The sequence below is a fragment of the Pinus tabuliformis genome, chromosome 3_1 (assembly GCF_031772625.1).
Source record: "Pinus tabuliformis cultivar Carrire ecotype Pingquan chromosome 3_1, CPIR1, whole genome shotgun sequence".
Lineage (NCBI taxonomy): Eukaryota > Viridiplantae > Streptophyta > Pinopsida > Pinales > Pinaceae > Pinus > Pinus tabuliformis.
The window spans coordinates 20,472,973-20,486,176 of record NC_142301.1 but is presented as its reverse complement, the minus strand read 5'-3'; the positions used below and the strand labels follow the sequence as shown (position 1 = coordinate 20,486,176).

The 13,204-nt window shown below is 40.4% G+C and overlaps 1 protein-coding gene across 1 annotated transcript; it reads right to left on the bottom strand.

Moving 5' to 3' along the window:
* Positions 1–11,844: 11,844 nt before the first annotated feature.
* On the bottom strand, positions 11,845–12,237 carry LOC149185563 (uncharacterized). The gene has a single exon (XM_089409083.1). It carries the CDS (start codon positions 12,235–12,237, stop codon positions 11,845–11,847), a length of 393 nt encoding a protein of 130 aa, XP_089265209.1.
* Between the last annotated feature and the right edge of the window lie 967 nt (positions 12,238–13,204).

Sequence of the window (13,204 nt, the reverse complement as noted above, 5' to 3'; positions counted from 1 at the left end):
TAGAGTTTTGGAAGAATTTCAAGGTAAGAATTTTGTAAATAAAATTATTTTGTTGAACTTGTTAGATGTACATAGTAGGATGAATTTTTCTTTTGATAATCGCACTGCAATTTTATTTATGTTTCTAATATTTGACATTTTTATAAGTACAAAAATAAAAATGAGAGAATGGTTACACTGAAAGTATGACTATACTTAGTCATATGCTCTCTCGTACAATTAGATTAGGAATAGATTAGTTTAGTTAGATTTCTCTTTCTTTGTATTTATTTAGATATTGTAGATTTTTCAATAAGAAGGTAATGAAGCCCATGCATTTACCTTAATATTCACTTGATTTTTGGTAAAGAGTAGCTTAGAGCATATTTATCATCTAATATTTGTAGATCATATTCATGCTTATGGTGCACTTGTTTATCTTGCTTCATTATAGCTAGGCACTTTTGAAATAATAATTTCTCAAGAAGTGCTAAGTGATCTCATTCACCACTCTTGCTCTTCCACCACTCTTGTTCTTCAATATGAAGTGGATATAAATTAATATCTCATTACTTAATAGTTAATTCAAATTAAATAAGTAGATGATTTTAAACATATGCAAAATTGAAAATAATACATTGGAGAATGTCAAGATCTATAGGTAGACTTACAATCAAACTCTTCGAGGTATGCATAGACATGTTCATCTTCATTTGATTGTTAATTTTCTCTTTTTCATAGTTTACTTCTTATTTCTATTTTTCTTATTTTTCAAGTCTTCATTGGCTTGATTTGGAGACTTGATTTTTATTAGAAAATTTAATTAGCTTTAGAAATAAGCAAGCAACTAGCATATTTAAATTCACAAACATGTTTAGGGAAGTATTTTCTTTCTCATTAGAATTTTTGTATTCTGTGTTTGTGCTTCTGTTCATATTTCCTTTCTTTGCAAATTTGCGTGATTAGTCAATAATCATATTTCACTTTGCATTGATGCATCTCTAATTGAACACTTAGCTTCTTCTTTTTTATATTTGTCATGGGCTTCTAGCTTCCTACATTTCAAATAATTAAATCTTTTGCGAAGCTCTACAAGCAAAAGAAAATCACTTAATCTTGCAGTAGTTATAAAAGTGTTCCTATCCACCTTTGCCCATTCTAAATTTTACACTTACTGGGTTGAGTTAAACATTTGGATTGCACTCATTTATCTTACATATACTCTAGTCACATTTATTTATTCCGAGATGACTCAGAGCCTTTAACTTGTAAATTTTTGAATCTCAAGCTTTTCCTTTTTTTTTTCTTCATATTTCATTCATAAAAACTCTTGAGATCTTTCCTCGAAATTTCATACCTTCTGGCTTATCAGACTCTTGGGTTTATGTTATATCGGGAGCATTTTAAAACACATTCTAAAATTTTCCTCCCCAAGAACCACGTGGCCTATTTTACTTCTCTACCCGAATTCCTTGGTCTTAAAATCTTGTAAAGTTATATTAAATTATTATTGTATCGGAGTTTCTGATTTTATATTTCTATCCAATAGTAATCTCGAGCTTACTTTTCATCGTAACTCTTATTTAAATAATTTATGATAAATATTTTTTAAAGCCTACTCTTATTTCGGGACCTCGTAATATTGAGCTGTTATCATAAAGCTATTTAAATTTCTTCCTGAAATTTCCTTTTCATTTCTTTTCATCTTGAAACTTCGGCATATCGCATTATGTATTCTCGTAGGCCTCTGGTTAATCCATTCATTACTAGACAATTTGCCCTGTCCCTATGCTCACATGTACATCCTCATTGATTACCTTTTTATTTAATGTGCTTTATTCAATCTTGAATACCATGTTACCTTGGTATTCAAGAACCTGGATGTGTTTTAATTATAATTTAGTCCAACATCCAAGCATTCATTTCTTACGATGATTAAGTGACTTCAGGGATATCCATTCTTCCTGGTATATGCACTTGGATCTTATCGTTGTGCCTTCATTGGACATATATCCTCACAGGTATAGTTAGGCATCTTTTTCCTCTTCATGACAATCTCCTGGTTAATGAGAAGTTCATCACCTCTGGCTCACTTACATTTTCGTCTTTATCCTACTATTAGATGCTTATCTCGTCATCCCAATCATCTTTTAGTGTGCATCCTCATTTTCTTTTCAAGGAAATCTTGAGAAACCACTATGTTAATGCAACAATTGGTAGGGAAATTCAGAATACACAAAGGTAATGAATTATATTCAATTTTTGTTTGAATTCTCTTGTGGTTTTCTTATTTTTGATATATCGCTCCATATTTATCAAGAAAATATTCAAGACCTCTCCATATACACATAAGTGCTACATAGATTGGGACTTGGTCTTGATTTTTTAGAATTTATGAAAATCTTGGAGTTGATATGAAATCTAAAAGACAAAGAGAACAATTGCCACTGCAATTAATTAAGAAGCACATATTCATTTTCATTTCTGATGAAATTTATTTACTTCAGAATTTCTTGAACATGAATCATTATTTTTCCTAGATTTACTACTCGCTTTAATTTAGATTTAATAAATTATGGTTTTGGGCCAATGAAAATTGATAGAATACAAATTCTTTATGCTTTTAACTCCAATCAAAATAAGAGGTCATCTTTTGTTGGAGAAAATCAACATCTTTCAGGTAAAATTTAAATGAAATTATTCAAATGGTAAGCTTCATACGCCCATTTTCATCCTTTTCTATTTCTTTTCATTTTTGTTTCAAATTTGTTTTATTTTTCACTGATACAAAACCCTTGTTGACTGTGATGGACCCGCCAACATGTCAAGGGATATCCCCGGTAAGAAGTCCCAATTAGACCTCAGACCATTTGGTGTATGAGTCCCAGCAGTGGGACGTACTGTATCGCCTTGACCGTGGTTGCGCGCAGAGGTAAGTAGGATGTCCTTGTTGGTAGCAAGGGTGCGACATGCAGAACAATCCAAGGAAGGTGCGTGAATGGTCCTAACACACGGAAGGTGGGGCGAGTGCACCCCTTAGAAACCTGCGGAAACTCGCGGATTGGAAGGGAACACACGAGCAAAGATGCATCACAAACTGGAAGGCAGGTGAACCAACAATCCAAAGTGATGGTTAAACCAACAACACATCTCAGTAAGATTCATACATACATATACAAAAAGAGTCTATACATACATGCATAAGCAAACAACTACATATATCATTAGAGTAACCAAGATAACTGAAATACAATAACAACATATGCATGAAACATCTTGGATCTGTTATATTAAGAAGTGAAAGTTCCAATCATACAGTACAACCATGACCAACCACTAGTCCCAATAACGAAATGTTACAGTGACTGTCGCTTGCTCCTCCAAAGAGATGTACTAGATCTGCACCGTGGAGAAGTCAAGGCTTGTTACAGTACACTCCCAACTTTCTCTAATATACTCCTATAGGAAGCTTGGCTGCCCAAAATCCCATACAATCAGTTATGAGGTTCTATAAATAACAAAGCATGGGGTGACCCTTGACATTCCCCTTTGTGACTGCTCACCTACCCTCATGACTCTTCAACTACTCTATGACTGTTACATTCAACTATCGACACTTGGACTTTCACTTTACAAGATGTTACATACAATCTACAATTGTACCCATGTGAGACAAAATAGGCTTGAGCAAGCCATGAAAGACATCACTAAGACTTAGAAAACTGTGGGAAGACCAACTCTTTGAAATCCTCGCAATGGTTGATGGTTTTTAAGTATGGGGGATTTACGCAGTGCATTATATTAGATATCATTTTTGGGATTCAACTGCGTTAAGTAAGTCATTCAAAGTATGACCATTTCCATGAGAGGTAGTCGTAAAGTGACTAATTTCTCATGATTTTTGAATAGTTCACTTAGCACTCATTGCATCGGGTGATGCTCACAGGGGTGAAGAAGTGGGATTGAAACTAGTGAAATGTGGAGAACGAATCACATAGCATCAATCATCACTTCCGGGGCTTGCACCCGGTAACCAGGACTTCCCAGGAGGTCACCCATCCCAGAACTCCTCTGGCTCAAGCGCGCTTAACTGTGGAGTTTTTCCCCACAATCAAGCCCACTTAGCTTGCTACCCCATTTGCAAGCTAAGGGTTGATGGTGGCAAACTGATGCCAAGCTTGGTAGTCCGTGATGGTGTTTGTGTACTCTGTGGTGACATCTTTATGGAAATGAACTCTTGCCTCCGTTGCATCCGGGTACACTGATTTGGGTCCTCTTTCCAACTCATCTGATAACATGTGCATCATTGTCTTGAGTGCGTCTGAACTAGCGACAGGCTGATGCATAGTGTCTGTGCTGATTTCCAAGTCTACGCATCAACTGGTCAAAAGTACATGTCCAGCTCTAGTCAGACTTGATTCTTTGTCTTTGCCTCAGTGAGTGTCCCAATGGATGGAATCGCATGCACACGCACAACAACATCCATGCTTCTGAACACCCATGCGTGTGAAGCCTACAAACTGGTGATGAGAAGTGGGAGTTCTTCATAGTTCTAGATCTGACTCCGGATGCGTGCCTTCAACTCTACCGCCTTGGACTTCATCAACTTGAGCAAGTGTAACGGGGCTCCCTTGTATCTCATTGTCCATGTTTGCATGTAGACGACGACAGTGTGAAAATCTGACAAGATGCGTGCCCTCCTAGCACAACGTTGATGCCAACCATTGAGATGGACAACTGACTTATGCATGTTGACAAATATGAAATAGAACATTCGCATGACTGTCTCAAGAGACGATACCTCATTCAATATTTCTCTCTTCAACTCTGCTCTAGCAGATGCTGTAACCTGTTCTCCTCCCTGCTTGGCTGTCTGTAACTTCTTAGCCATTCGCACCACATTGGATGATGCTACCATAGCATATGCTGAAGATACCACCTCGAGTTTTCACTTCTTCAAACTGCACAGGAGATGTGTGGAAATCCATAGTAGTCACTTTTGCGCGATTGCACAACTCTATGCTGCGACTCGTCGAATGATATGTTGTGAATATCTTCTTCCGGATTGTCTTCAAGGATCTCAATTTCTCCTTAGTCACTCAAGACTTTCTCTGCTTCCATATCTGATGAAGCCGGTGGATCAAACTCTTGGTTGTAAGGCATGAGGTCAATATCCTGTTCTGACTCTAGTTGCTCCATATCTGTATCCATTTGCTCAAGTATCTGTTCAATCTCTTGAGTGAATTCCTGCTCCTGCGACTACTCACCTTGTTTGCTTTGTGCCAGCTGCTCGGATGAGTCCACAACCTGTATGGGCCCAATTTCATCAATCTATGCATGTTGTGCCTCCTACTGTGTCTATCCTTGTTGTGCTTCCTTCTCATGTCTGCACAACTCTTGTTCTTCCTGGAGTTGCTGCTTTAACTCTTGCAACTCCTTCACTGTTTCCTCCATCCTATGTTTCTCTCTCTGCCTTTGCACGTTCCTCCTATTGCGCTGTTTCTTCTTCGCCTCTATCTCCAAAGCTTCTTTCTCCACAAGTGGGTCTGCTTTGAACTTGCAGCTTTGTTCTGCCTCTGTACTATCAACAATCTTTCTCTTGCCTTTGTCACGCGCATGCATGTTACCCTCTATGTTGTTGATGATGGTGCTCTCCTAGATGCAGCTTTGCACTACTTCGCACTGCTTCGCTAACCATTCCATAGCTATGCCGACCGACTCATTGAGCCTAGATACACTGTGGCAATATCTCCATGGGTCTTCCTCAGCCTAATGACTTGCCCCATGGATCCAAGGAAATTTCACTTTTGCATAGTGGTCCTTTACAAAGTAGTGCGGGTTGTACGGATTGAAGCTTATGGTGCTGAAAGTAAATCTTTTGAACTCCTCCGTCTCAGCATCAACATGCTTGATATTTCGTATGTCATATAACCCGATCCACAAAGGAAGAGAGGGTTAGGGTGCCTTCTTCTTTCGATGCAATCTAGCTGACAGTCTTGTCGAGATGTGGTACGCCACTTCTTGCATTGTGAGCTTATCCATGGAAAACTTCGGTAAAACATGCGGAGGCTTCTCCGCGCTGTACATCTATATGAAGGTGCTAAGAGGTGAGGCATACCGATCCGCTATGTCGATTAATGCCTCCATTTCTACCTGCGACATGCAAGGTGGATCCTGCTCAAATATAATATTGTACATCGGGGTGACAAAATGGTCTGACAACTGTGTGATGACTCCGCGGAAACTGCATTCAGAGAAAAATATGCAGTAAGTGTGTACAGAGGTTTCCACCTGATGTCCATTCCCAACTCAAGTTTGGGAACTGTAGACGGGAAAAAATTGCATCCAGAATGTATGAAGACATGTATATCTCTGCTTGCTAACCTTTGGGCGATAACCAGGCTTTTGTTACCTATTCCTTCAGCATGTGAGCCAACATGTCAGACCAGTTGCATGGTTTGCCTTCACTAGCCAGTTGGTCCAACACGATCACCCAACTCTGTGGGAAAGTCTCTCTATTGCCTTGGCCATATAGGCGGCATGAAAATATGACTATGTACTGATATGCCTTCCAAAGTATCTTCGTCTTGTAAACTTGGTTAGGTTTCATCCTGAACTTGGCTGGCTCCTTCACTCGGCTCTTCAAGATATCCATGGATTTTGCACTACTGTTGGGTCTGCTGAAGGGTGTCTCCATTATGATCACCGACTATAGCAAGTGGTACATCTGCTGATAGTCCTGTGCCCTGAATGTAGCAAGATCTGTCCCACTGACACTTCTTAACAACATTGTCTCAGGATCAATATGCGAGACGATCCAATGTATCATTTCCGCGCATGGAAACACGGGATACCTACATGCAATCTGGTACAAACCAGACTTGTGAATATTCACATAGACCTTGAGGTCTTCTAGATATTCCCCAAATGTTCCTAATAATGTATCATTGGTGTCCTACCGTTTCAAACTGATGTCTTTTTCTATGAGTAGCTTGGTGTTGTCGTAAATCGCCAAAATCATAGACACTTGCTCAACTGCATCTCCAGTTGCGCTTCCGATGGTGTCCTTTGAGCCTGCTCTCTTGGAGGCCATTGAACCTGAATTGCTGAGAGATGGGCGAACAACTGCAATACTTGGAGACATCACGAAATTCATGGCAAGAAATATTTCAGTTGAAAACCAAAGCAAACTTGAGGACTGACATGCAACATACCCAGGAGACTGACTGCAAGGACTGCGCAATTTTCACCGGGAGGCCAGGAGACTAACTGCTAGAACTATGAAAAACATAGTACCGACTATCGAGAGGTTGGTTGGATGCTGGAATTGCACAGTGCACAATCCAGGTTGACATGATGGGGGCTGAGATTGCGCAATGCACAATTTCAGTTAGTAAGGCATGCAAGCTCAGGGACTGCATTGCACAATTTTCTGGGCCAGCAGAGCACTACCTCTCATATTTGCATAGAGCAGGCATGGAGGATAGTGTCTGGCCAGTTTTATGCATTTTCTGGGAGGAAGGCAAAACCTTCCCTCTCAAAAATGTGCAATGATGTTCGAGCAAGGTGAGGCCCAGGCCAAGGTTGCCTAGACCTGCCGACAGGTGACTGAAAAAATGTGAAGCTTCGAATGCATGGTGAAATTGAGTGTAAGAAAGAGTGAATGATCATGCATGCAAATAACAAATGCAAGATTCAGAAAAATGGGAAAACATGCATGCGTGTGAAACGGGTTGCCACAACGACAACCGTTGGTGCAAAACAATGTCATGGATGTGACAACAGTGAGATGCAAATGAAAACTGAAAAGGTGCTTATACAGACTAACATGCATGCAAACCACATCAAGCGTTCATTAAAATCAAGCAGAAAACACTCACACAAGTCAAAACAAAAAAAAAGTGACAGAAAAGTTGCAAAAGACATGTAAAGTTGACTTACCTGGAAAAATCCGAGTTGAACATGCCGACGACTCCTACATGTGATGTGGGATGTAAGAGCTCCATGATCGATGTGAAGAATGAGCTCTGTAGCATTGAATAAATAAGTTTGAGGCTCATGACGCGCATGCCACAAATCTAGGAAAAAGAGACACTTGGAGGGCGGTTTCTAAAATGAACTTTGCATGTAACCTCCATCTACTAAAAATAGATCCCTAAACTCCAAGGATGCTTTTTGCTATTTCGGAAAAAATAGCCCATGCATGCAAATTAGTTTTGCTCAGACCCAGAGGGAACTGGCCAACCTGAAGGCACATGCAACAACCTACAAGCATAGGAGAAGGATTTGCATAGTTTATGGCTGGTTTTCCCCGAGGGATTTCACAATTTCTGGGGTTAGCAGGTGACTGTCTCCTAGGATTGTGCAATTTATGGGATGATGTTCAGTGTTGGGCCAAATAGCGCAGTTTTCTATGGGAGGCCTGTCTCACTGTTCTGTGCAATTCTGGAGGTCAGTAGGCTTCCCAACATTATTTTTGCAATTTCTATAGGGAAGGCTGGTTCCCCTCCAGAATTGGGTAATTTTCTAGGGGAGCTGCTCCGCCAGCAAATAGTCTAATTCTGGAATACTGGTCTGCGGGAGGGAGACAAACAAGCTGACATGTACAGGCAGACAAGCCACTAAAACTCAGCTAAAGCCTGTGTACTTGACAGTGCAAGACATGGTGCTGAGGATAGATGGTAGGGAGGTTCCAAAAAGAAGCTAAGGAAAAATTTTGGAGGGTGGTTGTAGCCGCTACAACAACCCTATTTTGTAGGACTTCAAGATTTTTCTTTTCACACCCATACCAACTCAGATTTGGAACTCATTCTCTTTGTTGTTTGCCTCTGTGTTTTGGAAAGAGCAGTAATGATGCTCATCAAATCAGTTAAATTGGGGAGTCTCTAAACTTTTGGTTTACTTTTCAAGCCTAGTTTTTAATGGTCAAGATGTTCTCATGTAGGCTTTGCTTTGAAACAAGAAAATTTGCGAAGGGAAAAAACTTCTCTTTTAGCTTAATTTTACTTCATAACTGCTATTCACTTTACAATTTGAGAACCTAATCGCTTATAACTCTACAAGATAAAATTCATTAAAATATCAACTTAAGATGAACACACTCATGATTGTCTTGTTTTACTATTTTGTTGAGACATTTTATAGTTAGTCTTGTTGGGGTTGTATTTTAATTTGGGATCTTCTTTCATTCTTATTCTCCTTCTTTGAAATTTTTGGAGTATGTTGATTTCTTCTTTCGCTTTGGTTTGGATTTGTTTTTACTTTTGTTGATTGGTTTTGGATCAATTTTGTAGATATTGCCAAGATTTATGTAAAACGACTTTTCCATACCCAACTTTGGTTGGCATACATGGGAAATTTTTACTTTGTCTATTTCAATGGGTTTCATTTACCTTCAAGAGATATTTTTATAGAATCCTAAAGCCATCTTGCTTTAAATATTTTTCATGGAAGAACATGTATATTTTTAAGTGATATAGTTCATCTTTTCAAAGGAAATAACTAAACTTGAGTTTAACTTAATGGATCTTTCCCATCCCTCCACTTCATACAAAAACCTCTAAATGTTAGTTGCGGGGAAATATATGGGAGTCAACATTATGGAAGTATTATATCCATTTTCATAAGTATATTTTACCATCCCACCCCTTTCACTTACTTAAATCATAAACTCAACTAAAAAATATGCTTATCAAAAGGGTGATCAAAAGGGGAAGCATGGGAAATACAAGTAAACTCGACGGGGCTATGGATGCCTACTGGCAGAGGGGCCATGCTTATACGACATTAAGGAAAACTTCGCTAGGGTAGTAACCAAGCTTGCTAATAGCGAAGCAATGTCAGAGACCATTCACATTGATGGATATATAATTTATCAAAAAAATCCTATCTGTACCTTCCTCTATTTCTCATATGAGGTAATTTTAAATTTTAAATATTTTCCCAAAATTTGGATTCATGGCATTAGACTCAGTCTGCTTTGAGTATTTACCTTTTTGAACTTATATTAATTGAATCAATAATGTGAGACTGTTGGCTTAGTGGGGCTTGACCTAGGTTTAGAAGTCTTTTAGCCAAACAAATCCCGCACTACCGGCCCTTTCGGCAATAGCCCGCGGAGTGCAGACTGAAGTCTCACCCGAGGTAGTATGGGAGGGTGCTGGAACCAGGTTTCCGCACCCTAGGGATGTCTTGATGAGGTTTGGAAGGGTCGCGAACCGATCCTGCGAGCTCACACTGCTCTGCGTGACTGTCTGTCCTTCGCGTAGCTATGCGAAGAGACAATTTCTAGATTCCTTACCCTTAGTGTGTTATTATTATAGATCTGACTTAATTCAACGGTCTTAATCAAACATTCAATATTTATAACCAGTGCGCACAAACATAAACATTAAAGATATGCATAAAAACATAACATAAGAACGACCACATAGATCTGCGACCAGATGCACAATAATTCAGAAAAACTTATCTTTTATTAATATTCCGTTCTAGTACAATCCAATTCCGCCCTGCGCACTCAGCTGTAGGTGTCCACGCACACAGCTACAGAGCCTACTCTAACTACTACCAACCTCGACTCAGACTTACAGACTCAGAGCAATCTCGCATTCATACCCCCATAACACTTAAGATCAGACTAAGCTCATTCTATATTAATTTACAATATTTTAGGTGGACAAACCCTTGACTTGACTCATTACTATTCGCGCTTTGTGCACTTCGCAGAACCTTTACAATACCATTACCCAAAATTGTGGGCGTTAGACCCAACACCATTACGCGGGGGATCCGCTACCCAACAGGCCCCCAACACAATCATCGTGACTCATCCCGAGTCACCCTGCCACTGTGGCGAGTCGCGCTACCAAGGCTTCATGGTCCACCATCCCTGGGAGTGAGGCACTACAATCGGTTGCTCCATCATTGCCTCTTGCAACGCTGCTTCAAGCTCCTGCTCCATTGCCCTTACTAATCTGCTCAGCTGATGATGCTCATTTTTCTCTACTAGGTTAATAAAAAGTGACCCCTCATAGGAATTTAGCTCTAGCTGAGATGTCAAACGCGTGAACTTTTCGTGCAAGAGCAGCAAGCTTGCGATCGCTGGTTCAATATACTCAATGTCTACTGAAGCTTGTGTTGCATTTTTGCAAGAGAGTTGTTATTGTCCACGAGGTCCCAATCTTCAAGGCTCATCAGAGACGAACTGTTAAATGGAATTCCGTCATTTGTCTCAAGATTCACCGTCTTACCCTTATCTTTCATAGATCGCTTTCCAGACTATGGTTTATGCAGCAGCATCTGGACTAGTGTTGCTACTTGTTTGAGAATTTTCGGTACATCTCCCACTGTCAGCATTGAGCTCGGTGTGGCGTCCTCATCCATCGACATTACGCTGTCCAGAAGGTCCTGCGTCTCTTTTTGAAATGTTGAAAACACTAGGCTTACTCCCCCATTGTCGAAGTTCGACGGTTCCAAACCTATTGGAGGGCACAATAGCTTAATTCTCCAGATGCCACAGTTTGTTCAGTGGATTCCCCGCTGTGATTTATAGGCCTGTTGAAATTCAAATTTAGTCGTTCCCTCCTTTTATGGCTCATTAATGCTAGATTTACGGTAGATTGTTTCGAATCTGGCTCGTACTTCATATCTTAATTGCTCGCCGCCCTCTTCTTTTCACCGTAACGTGGACATCTTGTCATGAACAATGATACCAACAGTTACTTCCTTGTTTATAACATACCCTTGTGACATACCGATCCTGCGTGCACCACTATTGTCGCATAACTCCATAATAGACTGTTTTATTGTCCCGCACTCTCTTTCAACTGTCTGGAGCAGTGAGACTGTGCTTCAGTTGGTTAGTCATGTAGCCGACCCCCCCGTGTTGGGCTTCAGAAGACTGCCATTTACTCTTCCTGGGAAGGGCTCCCCATTTAGTTTGACGAGTTGGACCACGCCTCCGTCTGTGACTTTTTTTACCACGTATGGTCCTAACCAAAGCATTCTAAATTTTCCAGGAAATTTTTCGAACTTACTGTCATATAGCAATACTAAATCATTTATCTTGAACGTGCGAAACTTGATATGGCGATCGTGCCAATCTTTCTCGCACTTTTTTTGTATTTGTTGATGGAATCCCACTAGAAACCGTTCTTCCTCAAGTTCTTTTAGTTGCACGAGCTTTTCTTCCAAAGCTTCGCGATCTGCCATGCCTGTCATCATTGTGATCCGTAGACTGGGTACAATGTATTCCATTGGCATAACTGCTTCAGTGCCATAGACTAACATGAATGGTGTCTAACCTGACGATTTTTTGCATGTGGTTCGGTAGGCCCATAATACGACAGGTATACGCAAGTCCCAGTTGTTTCGTTGCGTGTTACATACTTTAGTCAACACATTCTACAGAATTTTGTTAAATGCTTCTACTATCCCATTAGCTTGTGGAAGATATGGTGTGCTCTGCTGATGATACACCTGCAACTCTTCGGTGAGTGTGCTGATAGTTTCATTTAGTAAGTGCATTCTGCGGTCACTCATGAGAATTTTCGAGCATCCAAACCGTGTCAGCACATTTTCGAACAAAAAATTTGCAGTCATGGAAACCGTGTAGTTCTTAACCGGTTGTGCTTCTGCCCATCGAGTCAGGTACTCAGTCGCGGTGATGATGTAGTGCACACCCGTCTTCCCCTGAGGCTTGATCGGCCCCACAAAGTCTATTTCCCATTTTTTGAATGGCTGTAGCATCATCTATGGATTGAGTGGCATCTCATCCCTTCGCGATGGTTTCCCAGTCCGTTGACATACGTCACAGGCCTAAAAGTATGCTTTCGAATCTTGATGTAGGGTTGGCCACCATAGGCTGGCGTGAAGAATCTTCTATGCGGTCGCCCATCCCGCATAGTGGCCTCCTGCAACCCCCCCATGTGCTTCTGTGAAGATCTGTCCTCTTTCAAATTCAGGTACATATCTTCGTAATATCTCATCATTTCCCATTTTATAGAGGTGCCCTGCGATGACAGAAAAATCCGCCGCTTGTATCACCAATTCTTTCTTCTACTGGACTGAATATCCCTGTGGCGTGGTCCCTGTGGTTAAGAAATGGATTATATCTTCGAAGTGGCCATCCGCAACCCGCACTGCATAGAATTGTGCATCAGGTAGTCCTTCCACCAAATTTGTTGGCTCCTCGCCGTTCTCAATTCATGACAGGTGATATAGT